We start from the raw sequence: 24,430 nt of genomic DNA, 5'->3' as shown, positions 1-24,430 counted from the left end.
GCTTTATTAGAGGCTCGTGCAGTAGGGAACCAGTGCCAGAAAAGAGAATTTAGCTTACCTGTGGCAAAGAAGTAGGGTGAAGGAGAGTAGAATCATAGCTTGTGGACTGAGCTACACCAAGGAATGTGTTATATTTCTAACTGCATATGCAGGATTCTCAGCCCTCCCCTTCCAGCTAATTGTAAAATACCCATTAGCCAGGATAGATCTAACATGTTTTGTCTAGCATGGCACCTTTGGTCAGTCTTGTGAGTTAAACTGTTTGGACAGCTTTCCTCTAAGTAGACAAAACACTGAATTTGGACAGAATGTTGGAACATGACTTGTGAATCCACCTGATCAAACAGGATTTGGGGCAACTCTTATCTTACCAGCACACAATTTCTTTTACTTAGGCTGTTTCACTTTCAGAATGTGTTGGAATTATTAAAAAAAAAAAAAATTCAATGAGTATAGTTTCATAGGTAGTAATGACACAAATGTTTCAAAATACAAAAGATGAAATGTCTACCACTCCCCCATTCAATAATTTAAACATGAAAACAGAAAAATTTGAGTTGAAAGTAAGTCTAAAAATAATCCAAACTTGATTTATAAGGGATTAACATTTAAAAAAACCCACTTTCCTTTATCTCTTGATTCTCATGGAGCAAGGAAAATCTCTTCCCTCCTCTGCTCCCTGTTCCTGCAAATAATTTCACTATTATACAAGTAATTGATATTGATTTGCCATCAACCAAGAGATGGCAACATCATATTTGAAGGTGTAGGGGAGAAAAATTTGCCACCCCAAAATGTGTCTCTTTCACTTAAGGATAATTTCATAGAAGGGCTCTGAAAACTGGGTGGAGGTTGCCCTTTTGTAAGGGCAATTTACATGTATAATGAAAATCTCCATTTATAAAGGTGATCCAGGAAAATCAAATCTCTTTAAATCATCAGTGACCTAAGGCAGCAACTTAAATACCCTTCACCCTCCTTTTTTCCCTCCCCCAGTGCCTTTTGTCTTAAGCTGAAGCTATTTAAAGAGGTGACAGGCCATTTCAAAGAGTTACTCAATTTTATTAGGTCACTCCTAGGTATGCAGGAGGTATATGGTACACATGTTATTATTAAACTTGATTTTTTTCTCTTGTCTGATGCTAATTTGATTATTTGCAGATAAGAAGAAATGTTCATCTAAAATGGAAAAATGTTATCTAAAATTGATCTATAATTGATAGCACTAGTGGGAAAATATATACCATGGGATCCAATCAACTAGGAGAAACTGCAATTTAAAGTCAAAATCGATGTCTTATTAGAATTGTATTCTTTAAAGAAAAGTGTGGAATTATGAGAAATGCAACCTTATTTCCTTCCCAAAACAAAGTTGTTAGGCTGTCTACTATGGAATTTTGGTATTGTGCTTTCCTCTAATGGACTAACCAGAAAAGTATCTTGCTTAACTTGTATTTCTGACCACTGACAGTGCTTTTTCAGTGTACCCGCAAAATCTTTGATCTAGCCATCAATGACCTCAGGGTAATCAGAGAATCTCAGTGTGAAAACAAAGGGATTTCCTTAAATGTGCAACTGAAAAAGTTTAGTGACTATAAGACAATCTTGGTAAAAAAGACACTACATAAAAATAAGGAAAAGGTTAATAACTTTATTTAAAAAGTAACTTTTCAAAATCAGTTTAAACCATTCTTTGATGCACCAAATAAGAAAACAAATTTATTAAACAAATTCTATAATATATCACTTATTTCCTAAGAATCTTTTTGGATAAATAAAAATGGATATTATTCAGTCCTTCCAAAGTTCTCTAAAACAAGCTGCCATGATTAATTGAAGAGAAAAAAAATATTTTCCTCCAAAAATAAACAAGCAAAAATACTTGCTTAAATTTGAGAACAATTCAACCCATTTCCAGTCCCTAAGAAGTTTCTCGGAAATTTACACTGGTAAAAAAAGAAAAAAAAATGGCACATTTCTCAGCTTTCTTCAACTTTCTTAAATATTGTTAAGCAACATGTCTGAATATGGTTAGAAGTTAGAGAGCTAAAAGCAAAAGACACCAAAAGAGGCTAAAAATAGGTGTGGCACTTTGGCCAAATAACTTATTTCCTTTTCTTAATTCCGAAGTTACTTAACAGTTACTCAATATTTTTTTTTCTTCTCTGTTTCTGGCTACCTAGTTCAGTGGCCTGAACACAACCAGCTGAACTAAAAAAGGAAAATTATAAGACCTCCCTTCCAAAAGGTATTCATGTACACCTTTCTAATTGTTGGGTTTGTATGTGTTTATCTCTTGGATTTACTTTTATATTTGGGCTCATGCATTTATAGCACGCTTATGAAACAGGAATGAATGACTTGTCTTTCTTTCTGTCCCACCAGATAAGCTCTCCCATTTCCTCACTTACTCTCTAGGTTTAAAAACATTATTTTCTTACATTGAGAGGGAAAAGAGCATCATTAGGAAGACAGTATCTGATTGCTGATCACCAGGTGATAGGGAAAGCAACCTGGCCTCAACCAAAAGCTCCAGAAATTTGTGTTGCAAGGATAAACACGCTGACCCTTGCCCACTTCCCCCTTCTACTCCCTTGTAACTCTGGATAAATACCCCTGCCTGTTACCAAAGAGCAGGACAGTGGTCTTTCAGACACCAGTCTGCTGCCTTCCTCAATTTGTCAACAAACTGAACTACTCTCTTCCTCAAACTCTGTTTCCTTTTATTGGGTAAAGGAAATAGAGACCAGCATTTGGTATCATATGTTGATCTGGTAGCCAGCATTGATCAATGTCATTTAGCTATACAAATTCTACTTTTACTAGGAATTAGAAAAAGAACAATCATTTGAACAATACAAATGTTATTTAATGCTATTAAAATGTATCATCAAAGGCACATACACCAGCCACTCTGAGCAACCACTGTTTAAAAGTCCAGCCAAACAGGACTGGCCCAAAGCAAGGCCTGAAAGCCTGTCACAAGTAGAAAGCACCTTCCGGCCGGGGGACCCATGATAAAGGGTCAAAAACAGCCAGACAAGTCTGGGAGAAAAAGAGCAAATCAAAATCAAGATAAAAGCTGCCATTGTTAGCCTCCCCACTGTCTCTCACTCACATCTATTTCAACTAGTCCAGGACAAAAAACCAAGAGCAGCTTCTTCACATGTCTCTCTGCTCCATGTGCCTCCTTCAGGTCTCCTTCTTGCTCTGTCCTGTCTCCTCCCTACCCAGGTCTTCTCTCCAGCTTCTTCTCCTCCCTGCTCAGCTCTACTCTCCTTTGGGTGGGAAAGAAAACCTGGAACTTCCCCTTTTCCTGGGGACCACCCTATTACAGTCCATTTTGAAAATTAAGTTTTACTTAAAAATCAAGGAAGCTTTCAAATCTACAAGGCTATAAAGGTATAATTTCCAAAAGGAAAAAAAAAGACAAGGTGTTAAATAATCTTTTCAAAGAACAAATAAAACTAAAAATAGTGATCACTCACATCAGTAGAGCAACAAAAAAAAAAATAAACAAGGCAAAATAATCAATTATGTATAGAGAATGCTGGAATAGCAAATCTCCTAAGGAACCATCACATTTAGCGGATGGGATGATATAACAGGCAGAAATGAGGAGAAAAAAATCTTATACTTCATACTTTTGACTTCTCTTATATTGTTACAAGCATATTTACTCCTCAACAGAAAATAAAAGGACCCCACACCTTCTCCATAAACTGAGATTGATAATTTCCCTTTAAGCTTGAGATTGAAAGTAAATTTACACAGGACATATAAAATGCAGATCTACTTATAGTACCAGTGCTAAGAATTTGAGCGATATATAAGAGCAAACCAAGCAAGTCAATTATCTGCAAGGTAAATATTTGATTGGCTCACAGCTTGAGAATGTAGCAATTTTGGAAATATACTTAATTGTAAATTATGAAGTCCTAGCACTTTTCCTTTTCCTTCTTTTACTTTCCAAAGACATAACTGAAGACAAAGTCTTAAAGAAAATAAAGTCTGGGTATTTGTTTTCTGATGAGGAGTTACTTTCAAAGCCAGAGGATGACTCTGAATTCTCTAGATTTCAAAAACTCCAGTATAATGTGGATTGCATATGCTTAAAGAGTATTTTTACAAATATATGCTTACTACAGACATTTTGGAAAATACAATGTGCAAAGTGGAGGAAAAATCTTCTCCATCCAGTCCAGAGAGGTTACTACTATTTAATTTTTAGTTGGGTTTTATGGGATACGGTCACTTTTTATATAATGAATATTCCTTGGAGCACAATATACACGTGACCATTTTAAAGGGTAGGGAAGCAATTTTGTAACACTATGGTGTCTCTGACACAACGATTATATCTTAGGAGGGGTTCAGGATGCAAGTTGTAATTTAAATTTGAGTAACAGATATACTCTTTTTTACAGTACCTTTTATGGAGACCTCCCTTAATTAACTCCCAGAACCTCCCCATCCCCTCATCAGCTTAGGTTAAGATGACTAAGTCATTTTGGCAAGTTACTCAATTTTAACTGGACCTCTCCCCATGTACACTGTAGAAGTACCTGTTTTTATTAAACTTTTCCCCCTTTTATAAATCTGCCTGATGTTGACTCGACTTGCCAAACTAGAAGAACCAAATGTAAAGGTCTAATCTTTTCCTCCCCAAACTGTCTGCTTAGTATCTCATTTCATAGTAATGACTTGGTGGTAAAGAGTTACACTTTGCGACAAAAGACTTGTCAAATGAATGTGCAAGACAAACGCGGACACAGAAAAATTAAAAAGTAAAGTGAAGCTCATTAGTGGAGGAAAAATAAATGAGAATAGCCTAGCGACTGTACAAGGGGATTAACCAAGTCACACAATTTATTCTTGGCTATAGGACAAAAGATTACCCATCGTGCATCTCCCTTAAGCGCTTAAACTTGGACCTAGAGTGGCGGCTTACTTTAAAAAGTCGCGGTTTTATAATCTCATTAAATACTGCCAATCCCACCAGGCTCAAGTTCCCTAAGTGCGATCTCCTTAATTCTCTGATTCCCTCTACAGAGTGCTTCAAGGTAAAATAAAAACCTGTTCCGTGGGCCTCCCTGGTGGCGCAAGGGGTTAAGCACCGCACTATTAAGCAGTCCAAGGCCTCCGCAACACGAGTTCGATCCCTGGCCGGCCAGGGAGAATCCCACATGGCGCAGCCGACCTCTCTTATCTCGCCTGCTGCTTCTCAGCAGTGTATTTCAGTCAGTCTGCCTGTTCTGCTCCCCGCTCGGTCTCTGGTGACGCCTCTCCCCGTACCCCACGCCTCTGGCCTGTGCCCCAGCTCTTGTATGCTTAAGTGAATAAATCTTAAAAAAAAAAAAACAAAAAAAAAACCTGTCCGGCGCCGAAGTCACCATAAAAGACTTCTTCACCGGAAGATCCCGAGCTGACGGATGTGGGCCAGTCCTGCTGGATCGTACGTACCTGAGACCTACAACAGCCGTCGCCATGACGACACAACAGCTGGGCGAGGTGAGTGAACGCGAGCTAGTGCGAGTGAATCCAAGACGCACCTACGGCGCAAGCGCCGAAGCCTGGGCTAGCCCAAGCCGCGCAAGCGCAACGTAGCTCCCCGCTCTGTTGGTCCGGCCTTCTCTTTGTCGTCACAGGGCAGATGATCAGGGTGCGTCCCCTTTATCCCTCCCCCTTCCATCTTCCTCCCTTTTCCCCTCCCCTGGTCCCTCAGTCTCTTCCCTCCTTCCGCTCTCCCTCCCGCCGGCGTCCGCAGCTGACTCCAGCTTCCGGTCAGCGGCCGTCTGCGTAAGGGTGTCCCGCCTCTTCCGCCTTTACAGCGGAGGTGGCGGCGGCGGCGGCAGCGGCTGCGGCGCCTGCGCATCTCCGGTCCGGGTCAGCAGGCGGGTCCCCTGGGCGGTCCACCTGCGCGACGCGGAGCCGCGCCCTGGGGGTCGATGGCGATGAACTATAACGCGAAGGATGAGGTGGATGGCGGGCCCCCGTTGCCTCCGGGGGGCACCACGAAGAACCGGAGGCCGGATAACACGGCCTTCAAACAGCAACGGCTGCCCGCTTGGCAGCCCATTCTGACGGCCGGCACGGTGCTGCCTACCTTCTTCATCGTCGGCCTCATATTCATCCCCATTGGCATCGGCATCTTCGTCACCTCCAACAACATCCGAGAGATCGAGGTGAGGGGAGGGAGTGGCAGGTGGGGTTGGCTCTTCTGGGGAGCGGGGTCCTCCCTCTGGCCCCAGCCCATCCTCAGCTTCCTGGAGGTGGACAGGCGGGCCCCGCCCTCCCCCCCATAACTCACCCCCAATCTCCTCCCCCCACTCCCAGCCCTTTCGCTTTTCCTCAGTCTTCTCTTTTTCTGTGGACTTCTTGAACTTGCAGTTTTGTCAGAACTTCTCTCGCTCACTGTTTTACACGTTAGAGACGGAATGAATGCTCAACGCAGAAGGTGGGTTAGATGAAGAACGCCCCTGTAAAGGGGCGTTTGTGTGGTTCCGTGGAGGGTTTTTGCCTCCAACGGAGGTTTACAAAATAGGACTGGAAAAAAAGTTATATTTAGATGTATCTCCGGGAGAATTGACATGGTGAGAGTGCACTTACCTGTGTAAGGATTATTCCAGGACAGACACAGAGATGAACACCTTGGCCATTGTTGGGGAGAGATCCCAGAGTCAGAGGTATTGACGATTTTTATTCAAAAAGATCACATTCGAATATATGACCGAAATGTGTGCAGTACCTTTTTATTTGGAGCTAGTAGGTGTTTTTGTTGTAGACCATGGTACAGATAAACCGTAACCTGAAACTTCAGTTCTGGTTTTGCTTTTAAGTCGCGTTTTATTAATAACTGTGTGTGCTCCACATTCGCCCTGTATTTTTCTTCTTTTAAAGTAAAAAGTTGTCAGTCACTCTAAAGAATAAGTTCTGCTTTGTCTACTGAACATGTTATTGAGTTAAGGTATGAGAGAGAAACTTGGGGAAGCATCTTAATTTCTAACTTCTGTTAAAGTAGCAATCATAGTGTCTTCCATCAGCAGTGGTGAAGATAGTTGATACTAGAATACAGTGTTTTGTATAGATTCCTGTATTAAACACCTGCTCATCTCCCCCCCACACACACACACACACTTACCCCCGTATTTGAGCGTATGGGCAGGAACAGGTACCTAAGTCTCTTGATTTCTTCCATTATATTGCATGTCATTTCTCTCCCCTGTAATTTCATTAAATACTTTTAAATTATGCATGTGATTTAATGGGAATTTTAGAGTAATTTTATTTCAAATACTTGAGTAGGTATAAAGATCCATATTTTCTAGTTTAACTTATGTTGCCTCTAAAAGCAAAATATATTTTTTTAAAATTGTACACTGCTTACTTCTACATTAATAAGAGCAGCAAGAATAGCACTTCTAGCATAGTTTCAAAAATTTTTAACTAAAATTTGTTTTCAGTTAAATAACTAGAGACTGTGTCATAATGTATTTTTTCAGCCTGTTTTATCGTTTTTTATTTCCCTTTTATAGTCCTGCAGATGCTGTCCTAATCACACTAGGTCACACACAGCAGAATGTGACCAAAGTGCTTAATTCTAGGACCATGGGCTTTGGTATGGGGCTTAAATTCCAGCTCAGCCATTAACTAGCTCACTTTTTTTGAAACATCAATCTTCTGAGCTCAATTTCCTCACTTGTGAAATAGGTAAATATGCCAATCTTGTAAAATGTGTCAATATCCATAAAATTCCTGGCACTGAGTCTGTATAATAATAAGTTGCAATTATTATGATGATCCTTAATCAAGAAATGAGAAATGGAGTTAGGAAGATTTATATTTAATATTAAGCTAGTATAAAATTGAGACAGAAATCTAGATGTCGATTCCCAGCTTGAAGTTTTCACACTACACTAGGATCTTATTGCAATGTAATTAAGTAAAAGAAAGTGATTAAACATTAGACATTTGATTTTCTTTTTTTTTTTTAAAGATTTATTTATTTATGCATACAAGAACCGGGGTGCAGGCCAGAGGTTTTGGGGATGAGAGGATTCACCAGAGACCGAAATACACTGAAAATACACTGAATACACTGCTGAGGGGAGCAGCAGGCAACTCAGGAGAGGTCTGCTGCGCCATGTGGGTAGTTCCCCGGCTGGGGATTGAACTTGTGCTGCAGTGGCTGCAGATAGCTTCATAGGTTGCGTCTCAGCCCCTTGCGCCACCAGGGAGGCCCTGATTATCTTATTTAATCTTCTGAGACTACTAAAAGGAAAATAGAGATTATTTGGAATTTTATATTATGGATACTGACTATGGATACCGACTAAATTGTCAGAGCTGAATTTTTGTTCATATTTACTATACTGTGAAAATATTTACTTTCTTTAAAACTTCTGGCATCTGAAATAAAATAATTTTCTTTAAATAGTTGCTGAAATGGAAATTTCTTAAGTAGTCCTCATGTATAGAATTTTGATTCAAGTAGCCTGAAATGTTCCTTGTCGCTTGGTCTTACTAAAAGGGCAGTGAAATTAAGGGTCAATGCACAGTCATTGGAGGTGAAATCCCAACTCTGTAACTCTCTAATTTTTGATCTTAGACCTATTTTTGAGTCTCGGTTTTTTACTTGTAGAACCAAAAGATTTAGATTAGATGACCCCCGAAATGCTGTTCAACTCTAAAATTGTGTGACTTCCAACTTCTGTGTCATTGAAATGATAAGGAATTTTGTACAAACACTGATATGTAGCATGCAAATAGTGTCAGTTAAAATAAATTGGTTTTAAATATGTGCAGAATTGGTTCAAAGTTGGGTCTGGAGATCTTAGAAAATACTTAGGGAACTTTCCCAAAGCACACATGCTTGTTTCCTTCTTCAGTCTGCTCTCCATGTACATTGGTTAGCCACTTTTATATGCAAATATGTTGAAGGTTATTAAATGTAAACGGTTAACTAGAAATTCTTGCAAGTATTCATTTCTGTACTACCGTTCCTCATACCTCTTTAGTTTATTTTCTTAATTTTGAAAATTTTAAGAACGTCCTTTACTATATTAAGTCAAATTATTAGGGCAAAGGAAAAGTCAATCAGAATGCTTTTGTAATATAACTTAAAGTGCTAAGATCAGAAATTCAGACTTTCAAAGTATAATAATCATCGGATATTTACCCTTCTCCTAGTAGAGTTATATTAAAAAATTACTTTGAATATATTTTTACATTTAATGCTTATATATTTTGCTGTATTTACCTTCCTCCCCAGTTAGGATAATCTATTTTATTTAATTGGCTTTTAGATTTTTCTGTAATCTAATAAAATGAAGTTATAAGAAAACTATAGTTACTAATTTTATTCTTCATAGGAAAAACTTTAAATATTTAGTATCTTCTTTACCAATAACGTTTAATATCTTCACTTAGTATTAGGAGCAAGGAATGAATATTTCCTTTAATTTGGCAAGTGTAGGAGGCAGACAAAACTTTGTACCACAAATGTAATATTCTAATCTAGGGCTCCTTTTGGTGAGACTAAGATATTAATTGAATAGAGCTAATTAGAAAAAGATAGTGAGGTATACTTAACTTTTGCAAAGGTTTTTGTCAGTGTGAAATTAGTTTTAAATTAATAGAGTTGGATAAGGATATCGTTAAGTAAATATTCAGAGTAAATTAAGAAACTACGCTTACTTCTAATTAATATTGTCAAAAGTCTTCAAGATAATTTTTCCTTAAATTTTAGTGGATTAGTATCTGCCTTTCCCCTCAATATTTGATAGAGAAATCCAAACTCTCCTCTTCACAGTATTTCATTTGCCACCCTCAAATATTTAGTCTTAGTTTATTTTCTGTTTCTCTAGTTTCTGATAAGTATATGTGGATGCATGTATTTTCAGCTGTTGTTTTTAACTCCTGGGTAACTTGGAGTCATAGATTCTAAGATTTTTAAAAATATTGTTTCTTTTTTGCTTTTAGTATTCTTTGTTAGACTGCAGCTATGAATCAGGGAAGAATAAGTTGCTTTATAGAAATGGCTTTTAAAGATTATGCACTTTATGTTAAGAAGTTTAAATTTTTTTTTTAAGATTGATTTATTTATGCAAACGAGAACTGGGATACAGGCCAGAAGTGTGGGGGGTGAGAAAATTCACCAGAGACAGGGTGGGGAACAGAACAGGCAGATCTACTGAAGAACACTGCTGAGGGGAGCAGCAGGGTGAGTTAGGAGAGGTCTGCTGTGCCATGTGGGTCACCTCCTTGGCCGGGGATCTAACTCGTGGTGCTGTGGCTGCAGATAGCTTCATAGTGCTGAGACTTAACCCCTTGTGCCACCAGGGAGTCCCAGTTTAAATATTTTAATACTCAAATTAATTTCTCCCCTTAGAAGGTGACCCTTGGAAATTAAGAGGTTTGTGGTGTTAGTGTTCTAATTCTTTTCTCAAAGAACTTTAGTTTTAGAGCAAGGAATGACAATATAAGTATGTCCAGACAAACTTTTTTGTTTGTTCCGTAAAATCCAGGCTTTACAGATGAATATTTGCAACATTGATTTGTTGATCAGGAATGCTAACTCTGAACCCCAATTATGCAAAATGTAACCCCCCCTCAAAAAAAATTCCGTTCTTTTCATTAGTAGACCGGTAATGCCAGGAAATTTGTACATGGTTCCTATTATTATATTTTGAATTTTATCAATAAAGATTTGTGCAACTTTGCTTTTTTCTAGTTATGTAAGAACTTACATAATATCATTGACCTTGCCTCTTGGTTTGCAAAACCTAAAATATTTACTTTCTGACCCTTTTAAGAGAAGAATTTCCTGCACTTGAGTTAGAGTTTTAAAGAAATATGCTGGCTAATTTAGCATTTGTTACCAAAATACTTGTGTTCAATTTATACATTCTAATCCTCAACAGTCTTTCAAGGTATAGGTATAATGATCCCAGTGTTCAATTTATACATTCTAATCCTCAACAGTCTTTCAAGGTATAGGTATAATGATCCCAGATAATTATTTGTGTTCTACCTTCTTTGTACAAATTTAATAGATTTCAAATACTTTAGTTAAGTTTACCATTTATCTTGGCTCAGGTAACATTCTTCATTGTCTCAGTCAGATAAAGTTCAAGCAACTTAACAAAAACTGCTTTTGAAACTTTTACTTTGGTTACCTTTTGGAGCTGTCTAGAATAGGATTCCAGATAATTCCTTCATGTGGAATGATTAGCTCAAAGGAGTACTTAAGATGCCTTTTAAAAAAAAAACTTAATCTGTTAACTACTTAAAATGATTTACCTTATTACTCAGCATTTTTTTTGAGTGACCTGTGTAGATCTCATATTGATTTCCTTTAAGACAGATTTACATTCAAAAATGGAAGTTTTCCAGTCCCCTTAGACAGTGTAAAAATTGCATGTCCTTCAAATTCCTCCTTTCCCACTGCATTAAATTCAGTTTGTTACTTGGGATAAGGATTTATTTTTAGAAATACTAAGAAGAAATGCCAGTTTGATTTAGGAGAACAATTGCAGTGGTAGCAAAACAAAGCTGCTGTGATAATTTTTAAACTAATCTACTTATCTATATCTGTTCTATTTCACCTCTGGTTTTCTGTGTTTTGTATTTAAGCTTATTGTATTTCTAAACTGTGCTTTGTATGCTTTTGACATTTAATAAGCATTAAATTTTAAAATAAAGTAACTGTAGTTCCTCTCCCACCTGGTAACCTCTTTCTTCCTAAGATAAATGGTAGTACCCAATATAGGTATTAATCAAAAGACCACAGCTGGGTATAAGGGTAAGGTAACTAAACTATCACTATGGATTTTTTTAATTTTATTTTTATTTTTTAAATTTTTTTTAAAGATTTATTCATTTATTTATACAAGCACTGGGTACAGTCAGAGGCGTGGGAGGGTGAGAGAATTCACCAGAGCCAGAGCAGGGAACAGAACAGGCAGGCTGATGAAACACACTGCTGAGGGGAGCAGCGGGCGTGGGAGGAGAGGTCTGTTGCACCACGTGGGACCCTCAAGGCGGCCAGGGATCCAACCCGTGCTGCAGAGGCTGCGGGCAGCTTCGCAGTCCAGTGCTCAACCGCTGCGCCACCAGGGGAGGCCCACTATAGATTTTCTTAAAAGTCAAGTTCTCAGTGAAACATAACCAAAAAAACTAATAAACTTGTGTATCTTAAATTTTCAAAGGTCACCATGTATATGAATTATTGATGGTAAGAGTTTCAAGTGGGAAGGAAGAAACCCAAATATATCTAGGAATATAAAAATGGGACTGGGGTTGGAGATAAGAGCAGTGATAGCTTAGAGAGGGTAGTGTAATGGACGACATATGACATAAGGCAGCCTGAGGTTATTGTCAGGAGGGTAACACTGGAGACAAAGGTAAGAGTCACTAATATTTGAATATCAGTTTTATGACTATGAAAACAGTGTTTTATTTGGTGAAGATCATGTATTTCCTGAAAGTAGTCTTTGTGCATATAATATGCTTTATTCATTTAATTGTCTTTTCTTTAATCCACCCTATCATATAGGTTGGAACTTATTCAGCAGAGCTCTTTTCATCATTTCTGTCCTAGGCAGTTTTTATGACCTGACACATTAGTAGGACTTTTTTTCTTACCCCTTGAGGGGTAAGCTAAAACTTCATGTTGGAATTGAATTTTTTGTTCATGGAAATTAAATGCCAGCTATAAAATCTTTGTTATGAAAATTTGTATTAAAATTATATTTCATTAAAATAATTTATATTTCTTAGTAGTTAAGATGGTCCTGGGATGGCACCTGCTGTCATAACAAAGTTGTTTTTAATCTTCATTTTAGATGAAAAATATGAAGATTTGGAAGTTCTGTTTAAACATCAACTAATGATTGACATCAATTTTATTTTAAAATGTCTATTAAATTAACTTCCATATTTCTTAGTTACCCTTTGATGGGTCTTATTCAAGATTATGGGAAGTGGCAGTGTAGTCTAGTGAGAAGAACAGCAACTCTGGAGCTAGATAGATATAATTCTGTCATTTAATTGGCAAACTGAATTCTGTCCCTCCAAAAGATGTATTATAACCCTAACTTGCGGTACCTGTAAATGTGACTTTGTTTGGAAACATTCATACAAATATAATCAAGATAAGGTCATTAGCATCTGCCCCTATTTGGTCTAACTGATGTGCAAGAGACAGACTTACACTGAGGAAAGATGATATAAAGACTGAGAAAGGGAGAATTATGTAACAGTACAAGCAGAGATGGAGTAATGCAGCTGCAAGCAAAGAACACCACAGATTACTGGCCACTGCTAAAAATTGTGGTTGTTCTTCCAAGGCTCTGGGCTGTTGCCATCTGGCCTTTTGAACATCCCCTCTCCTCATTGAAACTGAAGGTATGACCTTGGGGGGGTCTCTGAATCATCTTTGGGGTCGTTCTTACCTTGTTTTGAAGAACATTACACTTTCGCAGTTGAATGACTCTGGTTCAGTTCTGTAAGATCTAAGAATTTGTACAGCCTTCTTGGACTGGCAGTGTTTCTGCTGCTGTGGCTGATTTAAATCTATGGTTCATACCCATACTAATGTCAGTCAAATGTATGTTCAGCTACACACTCAATATTTTTTTCAGAACAATTTTTCCCTTATTTTTGCAATATGAGACTTGAGAATTTTCCATGTCTTTTAAGTTTTGGGTGCATTTTGCTTAACAATTCCTTCCAGTTATTTCTCTCTTCTTGCATTTTACTACAAGCAGTCAAATGGAACCAAGCCACTTCATAACTTTCAGAAAACTCAACATGATTTCTTTCCTCAACAATTCTGTCTTCACAAAACACTATAACACAGTTGAACCAAATACTTGGTCACTTTGTAACAAGGTCACCTTCTTTCCATTGTCCAATAAACATTCCCTCTTTCCATCTGAGATATTACTACAATGGCCCTATACCATCCATAAATTACAGATACTCTGTTCATGATTATTTGTGAGAGCTTTCTCTCTTAACTTGCCTCTTCTTTTTCTGAATGCTCATTTATAATCATCCTTAATGCCTATGTTTTTAACATGCCTTTCAAACCTCCAGTTGGTACCCATTACCCAGTTCCAAAGCCACTTCTATTATCTTTTTAGATATTTGTCACAGCAGCACCTCATTTTGGTACCAAAATCTCTGTTCAGACTTCTATAAAAACACACACACAGTGGGTGGCTTAAACAACTGCTCATAGTTTTGGCGCCTACTAAGTCCAAGATCGAGGTGCTGGCAGATTCAGTTCCTGATGAGAACCCTCTTCTTGGCCTGCGGATGATCCCCTTCTTAGTCCTCACATGACAGAGAGCTCTGGTTTCTCTTTTTTTCCTAAAGACATTAACCTCATCCTGGGGTACTTACCTTCACGACCTCGTTTAAACTGAATCATCTTCAAATGGACCCACCTCTCAAATACCATCACATAGGGAATCAGGACTTCACCATGTGAATTGAGGGGCAGTAATGGTGGAGTACATTCAGCCCATAACATAGAGATGTCAAGTAAGTATATGAAAATAAGTACATGAAATTCACTAGGGAATTGCAAGTTAAAACAACAGTGACACACTACTACATACCTATTAGAATGCCAAAAATCCAATTTACTGACACCAAACGAAGGCAAGGATGTGGAGCAGCTGGAACTTTTTCATTGTTGATAGGCATGCAAAGTGGAACAACCACTTTGGAAGATGGTTTGGCAATTTCTTACAAAACTAGATGTACTCTTACCATGCAATTCAGCACTCCTACTCCTTGGATTCTGTCCGAATAGGCTGAAAATTTACGCCCACACTAAAACCTGTATGTGGTTGTTTATATCAGTTTTCTTCATAATTGCCCAACCTTGGGAAAAACCAAGATGCCTTTTGTGCTATTCTTATGAATAACTTCATTATAAGTGATATGCTACTAGTGATACAGGTGAAGGTCTAGGAGAATCCTGAAACTAGAGTTTGATGCTGTCTTTTTGTAGAATCAGGACACATAACTCCCCAGGCACTTGGATGGGTTAACCAGCCAGGAAGTGCCCCTGTCCTTTTGTCTCTAGAGTTTTTCTGGGGATTTAATGATAGACTAAACATTGGCCATGGGATTAAACTAACTTTCCAACCTTCCTCCTTTCCCTAGAGGTTGGAAGATCCTAATCAAATTTGTCTTTCTGATGAGCAGCCCTCTCCATTTTCAGCCAACTGATGTGAATCAAGTAGCTTGTCAAAAGCAAAGATAATACTGTAATTTTGGAAATTCTAAGGTTTTAGAAGCTCCCTGCCAAGAACCCTGGACAAAGAGAAGACAAATTCTTTATTATACAAAACCAGGTTTTAAAAAATATGGTAACCCTTGAGGGACCTACTTTTTTATTAGAGAATGTATCATAGAAAATTGAGCCAACCAAAAAATACTTAAGATTGGGAGATTTATAGGCAGTAACTGATTACTCATCTCTGTACTAATTGGTATTTTAATCATTTAGACTTTATACCTGTTTAAATATTTGCACGTACAGTTTGAATTTTATATTTATGATTTTTATCCACAAATGTATTTCTTTTGGTAAAAAGGAGAGAGGAACTTACTTGGAAAGATGATCAGTAGAACAACCACCTATTTCAGTTTTACTACCTTACACTGTCAGTAGATGACATGTCAAATAGATGAACTTAAATACAATTTTCTGGCCTATAGATTTGTTCACTGGAATAAAGGTTGGACTCATTTTTCTTTTTAATAGCTTTTTTTTCAGTGTATATTCACTTTCTCCAAGGTAAATTTTCTGTATTTTTCTCTTGCAGATTGATTACACCGGAACAGATCCTTCCAGTCCCTGCAATAAATGTTTGTCTCTGAATATAACACCCTGCTTTTGTACCATTAACTTCACGTTGGAACAGTCATTTGAGGTCTGTATTCCCAAGTATTTTATTAGAAAGCCATGCTTTTATGTGTTTAGTTGTATTTTGCTGTCTGGTAAATAAGTAGATGCATTTAAATAGTTTGGTAGTTTCCAAAAAAAAAAATTAAAATGTATTTTATTCTTCCACTGAGAAATTTTATAACTGTATGAGTAATTTTTCATCAAGTTTGTATCAACAGATACTTGCATTTTAAAAAATTATTGCTCAAATTGTTTTGCCTTCTTTGAACACTGAAACAGGTTGTATTTTAAAATATAACAACTAATTCTATCATTTTACTGTATTGTTTTTCTATCAGATATGAAACATTCCCAAACATAAAACACTAAATGAAATCTTATTAATCTTTTATATTGTAATTAGTAGTTAGACTCTGTGTATGTGTTCGTGTGTCTTTTTCATTCACACTTACCAGCTGTTCTTGGTAACTGTGCAGATATTAAAAGACATAAAGGTTGAGAATAGGCATGGCAAAACCCCATTTTGTGCCCTGAAGACTCAGCTTAATTTTTTTTTTCCCTTAGGGAACAAACCTGTTTTGATAAATACCAGCTTTTTGCATTATTCTACACTCTAGATTTCCTAATGGTAGTGTTGATATTTGAAGTGCATGTTATAATAAATTCGAGGGTTGCCATCTAGTGGTTGTAGATACTTTTGCAACAAAATAAAGGACAAAAGTCCTGCCTTTGAAAAAATATGAAAACAAATTGGGGAGAAGACAGCATTTTAATTATATTACTTCATTTCAGCAAAAATAGTATACAAATTCAAAGCATAAAAATTCCATTCTTCAATGTGATGACAAATTGTAAAGCTGCATTAATCTGCTTTTTTTTCAAAGCAGTGTTAAATTAAAGAGACTTTCAGTAATTTAGAAGCTCTATTAGTTTCCTCTCCCATTCAAAAACACATATTTCAAAACTTCTTTTCTGCAAAGGTGTTCATCAGATTTTTTTCTCTTGTGAGCTCTGTGTTACTTTGCAAACCCAAGGTTTAAATTGAACTAAAGTCTTTTCAGAGGACTTTTTAAGTTATATTGTCTCAATTCATTGAAGGATCCCTTTCACCAGTTATTTGCAAGTTGATATCACTGTATATATTGAAGTATTTTTTTGTGATTATTATAAAGTGACTCATTACTGTAGATACTTTCCTAAATTACTTATTCATTACTAATATTACATAGTATCCTGTTGAGAAATTTATGTCCCACTTCAAGTTCAGATTTTACTTGTATAAAAAATGAAAGTTTGAGCATTATCTTTTTGAAAAGTTGATGCTAATTGGATAAAGAGCATTCTGAACTAGAGAAAATTTTAAGATGAAAATAGATCAGAGTAGGCTAATGGAATCCTTGAGATTTTTTTTGTTTCAATAAATGTAAATAGTATATCTTTAAAGTCTTTAGGGATATTCTCAAAATTTACTCTTGGATTTTTGTAACATTCTTTAACTTTATTTACAATTTGTACCATTTTAGATTGCTAAGTACTGGTAGTATTTACCCAACTACTTGTATTAAGTTATCACTAACCTTAAAACCCAAATAATAAAGTTTTTATGGATGTATGAAACAAGTTTATACTGAGTAATTTTATATGACATTTTTTCCCTTCCTGTTTTTATAGGGCAATGTGTTTATGTATTATGGACTGTCTAATTTCTATCAAAACCATCGTCGATATGTGAAATCTCGAGATGATAGTCAACTAAATGGAGATTCAAGTGCTTTACTTGTGAGTAGAATGATAGAATATGAAAATACAGTATCCATGAAATAAGAACATGTAATTTTTCAGTTATGAATGTTAAATTTAATAATGTTAGGACCAACTGAAACCACTCATAGTTTGTTTGGTTAGGGTTTTTAATTAATTATAGTTTTATTTACTGGAATTTGCACAGAGTAATGATTTCTTACAGCCAGAGGACACATTTCTACTTGCTTATTTATAGTAATATTGGGATTTTGCTTTATTTGTGGAATTTTGTTGAATCTAATATTTTGGGAATGTAATTTTTTTCTGTTGGGGTTCATTATTATACTAGGTAAATAAATATAAATAAACTACTTTTAATTTCTTAGATTGTGTTTTAAAATGGAGCATGGATACTCTCCATTTTTTAACTTGTATGAAGCCTGTGCAGTAAAATCCAAATGGTAGGTTAATGAAAAACTATCTGAAGAGCTTTTTGAAAATATAGGTGCCTCTTGAGTCTAATTTGTCAGTGTCTGCAGGAGTGAAGTGCTAGAGTATCTTTTTTAACAAGCATCCCTTCTGATTGCCCAGCTGGATTTGAGAACCTGTGAACTAGGATGTGTGTATACTACTGTTGCTCAATTTTCGATAGTAGCAGTTGGTGCCTAAGTGTATTATGTTATTGTTGTCAGTGGGGCAAACCTTCAGGGTCCCAGAGCAATTTAGGATCTCTTAGAAATAGTGACTCTCTTTGGATGCAATTTAAGACTATATTGTGACCAGCATTATCCTTGTAAACCTACATACAGCTGCCCTAGGTTATCCTTATTGTTTTTATTGCTAGTTCCTCATGTTTGGGATCTTAAGAAATACCAAGTCTATTTAAAGGTTCTGGTTAGGGCTACAATATTTTACAATCCATATGGAATTTACTCTTATGGTTCCAAATTTTACAACTTGAATCCAGAGAAGGTGATGTCTATGAGACACACAAGTTCCTGGATTGGGATTATAGATTTGGTGTGTTCAAAGACTAAGAAGAGGTGTTTGATTTACAGTTCTTTTATTTGGATACAGGTTCTCTTCACCAGGGGGAAAAAGACTGAAATTGATTAATTATTACAAACTAAACAAAGCTTGTAGTCTAGACTAAGGATTGATAATTTTTGGGGGGTAAAGGGCCAGATAGTGAAATAATTTTGGTTTTTCAGGTCATATGATCTCTCTCACAGAGACCTTTCTCCCAGAGACCTGAGTGACAATTTCTCTCCTTTCCTTCTGAAATACAGAATCCCAGCAAGGAATGTGAGCCTTATCGAAAAAATGAAGACAAACCAATTGCTCCTTGTGGAGCTATTGCCAACAGCATGTTTAATGGTATGATATAAACATAAATATACATATAGACATATATAATTGGGAAAATTATTACAGATTTGATAGCAAATATAAATAAAATTGAAAAATTCAGTAACTATGATAAATGTGTATCTGTTGTTATTAGGTATTATAATACTTTGTGACTTTCTTTTGAGCCCCATATTTTATTTATTTATTTTTTAAAGATTTATTTATTTTTATTATTTATTTATACAAGCACTGGGTATAGTCAGAAGCACAGGAGGGTGAGAGAATTCACCAGAGCCAGAGTGGGGAACAGAACAGGCAGACTGACGAAGTACACTGCTGAGGGGAGCAGCAGGCGTGGCAGGCATGCCATGTGGGACCCTTGCTGGTGGCCGGCGATCAAACCGGCGCTACAGAGGCTGCAGGCAGCTTCGCAGACCAATGCTCAACTGCTGCGCCACAGGGGAGGCCCTGAGCCCTATTTTTTAAAAGTAAATTTCTGTCTCTGGGAGGAAAGAAACAGACATTCTGTTAATCTTCCTGGTTCATTTTTGATAAAATACACGCCTTTCCTGCTAACTTTTGAATATTTATGCCATTATAAGGGAACTGTAGTTGATCATTTAGAGCAGTACTGTGTGATAAAAATGTAAGGTGAACCATGAATATAATTTTAAGATTTTTAGTAGTCACACTAAAAGCAACAAAAGAAAGAAGTGAAATTGATTCTAAGAACATTTTTTAATTTAACTCAGTATGCCCAGAATATGATTTTAACATATAACAGTATAAAATATTTAATGAGCTATTTTGTATTTTTTTTTTGTACTAAATCTTTTTTATCTGACATATGTAGTATACACACACACACACACACACACACACACACACTCTTCCAAGACATATTTATTTGGACCAGTCTTAATTTTCAAGGACTTTATACCATGTGTGTCTAGTAATACATTATTGAAAGGACAGGACTATCTTGAAAATTATTTTATTTGAATTAATATTAAAACATCTGACTTTATCATATACCAGCTGGCTGCATAGGAAGACAACCTGAAACTATACTGAGAGGTGAAATACTCATCTAGGATTGTTAAATTAGCATAGTTAATTTACATGTAAATAGTCAAGAGCAAATGTATGTCATAAGCGTACTCTGTCAAAACCACTTTTGGGAGCAAGTAGCAGGTCCTTATATAAAAGATCCCCATATGTGAAGTAAAACAAGTATTATGCACTTTCAGTAGATATTTAGCAATATCTTTCTTTTATTTAGATACATTAGAATTATTTCTGGTTAGCAATGAATCTGACCCTGTGCCGGTTCCTTTGAAAAAGAAAGGTATTGCTTGGTGGACAGATAAAAATGTGAAATTCCGAAACCCCGCTGGAACAGAAAGCCTGCAAGAACGATTCAAAGGTAAAATATAATATCTCTTTAAAAATTGATATAACCTAGGAATTTTAATGAATTACCTTTAAATTTTCTACTTTAGAATCTTAAAAAAGTTTCTGCTTTTTATTTGTTTTTAATATATTTTTAAAAGATTTATTTATGCATGCAAGACCTGGAGTGTAGGTCAGAAGTATGGGGAAGGGGCTTCACCAGAGACAGAGTGGGGAGCAGGGCAGAGGTATGGTGAGAGGATTTACCAGAGACAGAGAGGGGACAGAGCAGGTAGAGTGAATGAAAAGTACTGCTGACGGGAGCAGCAAGCAAGACAGGAAAGGTCTGCTGTGCCATGTGGGTTAGCTCCTTGGCTGGGTATCAAACTCATGCTTCAGTGGCTGCCAATAGCTTCATGGTGCTGAGACTTAACCCCTTGACCCACCAGGGAGGTCCCAAGTTTCTCCTTTTTAAAAAACTTTTTTTAATGTCAAGTTAGGTAAAATATGTGTATACTGAAATTCTAAAGGAAATTATTTTATACTTTTAATCTTTAATTTCTTTTTTTTAAAGATTTATTTATTTATGCATTCAAGAACTGGGGTACAGGCCAGAGGTGTGGGGGTGAGAGGATTCACCAGAGACAAGATTGGGGAAGAGAGCAGGCAGATTGACCAAAGTACACTGCTGAGGGGAGCAGCCGGCAAGTCAGGAGAGGTTTGCTGCGACATGTGGGTAGCTCCCTGGCTGGGGATCGAACTCAGTGTCTGCGGATAGCTTCATAGGTTGTGTCTTAACCCCTTGTGCCAATAGGGAGTCCCCTATTTTTCATAGTTTTAAATCAAACTTTGTTTCTGTGTTGCCTTCATTCATAATGTAATATTTTGTATCATTATATCGTTGTATGAAGTAATCTGCCTTTGGTATATGCTTAATAAGTTACTTTTAGTTTCTCTTACTTGAAATATCTGATTGTTGTCATTATTTGTTAAGTTGTTATATGAAGAATTAATTTCTCTCTAGGTTTTAAAACTTATATAACTGTATTTTTATGTTTGAAAATAAATATATTCAGATTATATGTTGCATATCTTTGTTTTAATTAACTTTCAGTGAAACTTATTAGAATTGAATAATTTCTCTAACCCCGTCCCTTTTTTTCCTCTCAAGGTACAACAAAGCCTGTAAACTGGGTTAAACCAGTATACATGCTGGATTCTGACCCAGATAATAATGGGTTCATAAATGAGGATTTTATTGTTTGGATGCGTACTGCAGCACTACCTACTTTTCGTAAGTTATATCGTCTTATAGAGCAGAAAAGTAGTTTACATCCAACATTACCAGCCGGACGATACTATTTGAATATCACATACAGTATCCTTTTTTTGGTTACGTGCATATTCATAGAATTTGAACCCAAGTATAATCCAACCTTTGTGTTTTAGTTTTGATCTGTGTTTTTTGAGTATATGTGTCAGAAAGATAATTTATATCTTCTAGAAATGTCTTCAATTTTTATACCTTGTACTAGGGTTTCAAACATATTTCTTGGTAAAATTACTTTAAATGTAGGTGCTTGTTTTATTACTAAGATTGTGATTGAATTTAATACAAAGGCCAGTGAGTATACCTAATACTAAGTAAATGTTGCTGATACTGAGCTGTTTCAACATAAATATTTTTAAATATTATAAATAAGCAGATGTGTTAGTTCACATTATCATGATTGTATATAATTATTGTTCTCTTTATAGTATCAAAACATTTCTATCATTACCTGTACTTTTCCACATTAATTATTTAGGTGTACTTTTTTGTGCTGATTCCTGTCATTTTTTTCATCCTGTTTATATGTCAACATTGTACTAAGTACTTTCTTTCATTCAAGCATTATCAGGTAGATATAATCTTTATGTAACAGACAAGAATGCAGGAAGATACAAAGCATTTAAGTAACTTACTGGAGGTTCTGAACACAGGTAATAAATGGAAGATTAAGGGTTCATAACCAGGCCATTAACTCCAAAAGCTGTGATTAAATTTATCATCAGCCACTATTAACCATATATATAACTAGTTTGTTCAAGTAGTCCAACCATCATCCTGGTCTGTATGCAGTCCAACAAAGTTCTTACATCTTTTAATCTAACCCACTGCTTATTTATATCATAGATGAAAAGTTTCTCAAATATTAGCATTTTAAATGCTGATGATCTTTGCATTTTTGATTTTTTTACAATCCAAATTAGTAGTAAGTATATAGTTTGGGTTTTTTTTTTTTTTTTTTTTTTTTAACATTCTGAAAGGACGGGTTTATTAGGAAAAGGAGAAAAAAAAAAAGAGCTACCTTCATTGTCACAGGTGGACAGTCGTAGGAGAAGAGCTGCCTATATAGTTCTAGTTTTATAATAGATTAGCAAATAGTTAAATTAATAAATCTAAATTAAAAATAAAGGACCTTTTGGATTCTTGGTTACTTTGTACTTTTTTTTAAGATATATTTATTCATTGGATAGAAGAACTGGGGGTGAGAGGATTCAACAGAGACAGAGTGGGGAGCAGAGCAGGCAGATTTATTGGAATACACTGCTAAGGGGAGCAGTGGGCCAGACAGGAGTGGTCAGCTACACTGTATGTAGGTTAGCTCCCTGGCTGGGGATCGAACTCAGGCTGTCTCTGTGATAGCAGTGAGACTTAACCCATAAGTCCTTGAATTTGTACCTTATTAATATCAGAGAAAGGGTATATTGCAGATTGACCAGCCTGAAATTTGAGCTTGTAAAGCATCATGGGCTAATTATCAAAATTGGGGTAAAGTGGGAACTAGATACTAGAATTAAGGCAGAAACCTACTTCTTAGGGTTGGATACAGAAGGACACTAGCATGGGTGATTTAATACTATGTCTCTCTCAGAGTGTTAGACTAGAGCTCTTATAAGCATTCCAGCCTCAGGTTAGAGTTGATTTAAGAAATTAGTAGAGCTGAGTCTACCATTTGGAATCAAAATCCATCTGTGGGTAAAGGCAGGTGCAGAAACTAGAGGGAAAAGATGGGTCCCAAAACTTGATCAAAAGGTGCTTTTGAAAATGTTGTATATCTCTCCCATAGAGACTTAGTTCTGTCATATTTTCCTAACTCTTGCCAAAATCTTAGAACTGGTCCATGTAGATAGCTCATCCTATGTAGTGGTATCCCATTTCTTAAATCTCTAAAATTGACCCTTTACTTCTCTGTTTTAACTATCAGTTTTGTGTATCTCACCATGAGTTTTATCATTGCTCCAAATCATCAATTTAAAACTTTAGTATCACACTTTTTCACCATGTGCTCAGAGCCCTGTCATATTCTCTACTGTAATTACACTTTTACTGCACTTGCTCTTTGTACTCACAGAAACCTTCACTCCCTTCATCCATTTTCTCCTAGTCTTTCAACCTCTTTTTCCTCTACAGGTTTCATTGCTGCTCATATGCCATATTTTCTCATATTATGTTTCTTGTGACCTTTTGCCCCTCCTGTGGAATTAGAGCAGAAATACCTAGGAAACAATATAACTCTCAAATTTCATTGTTTTTGCTTATAAAAATATATTGGCTTTTACTGTTAACTTTTAATATGCTAAATCAGTCCTTCAAGATAATTATTATGTAATTTTTTTGCAATCTAGATATTTGAGTTAGGGTCCTGTGTATCAAAGTTATGCCAATGAATCATAAGCAATTAAATGTCACCTTTTTAAGTGGTATATAAAAATCAATAATAAGAGATGGAAAAGTCTTCCTATACATTCTTCAGATTACCCTGTACATTCATTTGATGGAAGAAAACGGATGATCTTGAGCACTATTTCATGGATGGGAGGAAAAAATCCATTTTTGGGAATTGCTTACATCGCTATTGGATCCATCTCCTTCCTTCTGGGAGTTGTACTGCTAGTAATTAATCATAAATACAGAAACAGTAGTAATACTGCTGACATTACCATTTAATTTTATATTCTGAAAAAATTTAC

General features: G+C 36.2%; 1 protein-coding gene and 1 long non-coding RNA gene across 5 annotated transcripts in view; one reads left to right on the top strand and one right to left on the bottom strand.

Annotated features, from left to right (window-relative positions):
- Positions 1-5,653, bottom strand: part of LOC119252631 (uncharacterized) — an 84,735-nt gene extending 79,082 nt beyond the window's left edge. For all 4 annotated transcript variants that reach the window (XR_005126870.2, XR_008553255.1, XR_008553253.1 and 1 more), the window contains exon 1: positions 5,464-5,653. This is a non-coding gene — a long non-coding RNA (uncharacterized LOC119252631). The remainder of the gene's footprint in view (positions 1-5,463) is intronic.
- TMEM30A (transmembrane protein 30A) lies at positions 5,548-24,413 on the top strand. Its single transcript, XM_037519983.2, is given in 8 exon segments — positions 5,548-5,824; positions 5,826-6,185; positions 15,846-15,953; positions 17,600-17,707; positions 18,961-19,048; positions 20,304-20,447; positions 21,585-21,791; positions 24,214-24,413. Coding segments are annotated over 8 exon segments (1,380 nt in total). The 5' UTR covers positions 5,548-5,653; the 3' UTR covers positions 24,408-24,413.
- Positions 24,414-24,430: the final 17 nt, after the last annotated feature.

Source organism: Talpa occidentalis, unplaced genomic scaffold (genome assembly GCF_014898055.3).
Source record: "Talpa occidentalis isolate TD23 unplaced genomic scaffold, MPIMG_talOcc4v2.1 talOcc4.2, whole genome shotgun sequence".
Classification (NCBI taxonomy): Eukaryota; Metazoa; Chordata; class Mammalia; order Eulipotyphla; family Talpidae; genus Talpa; species Talpa occidentalis.
This window is presented reverse-complemented; position numbering and strand designations above follow the sequence as displayed.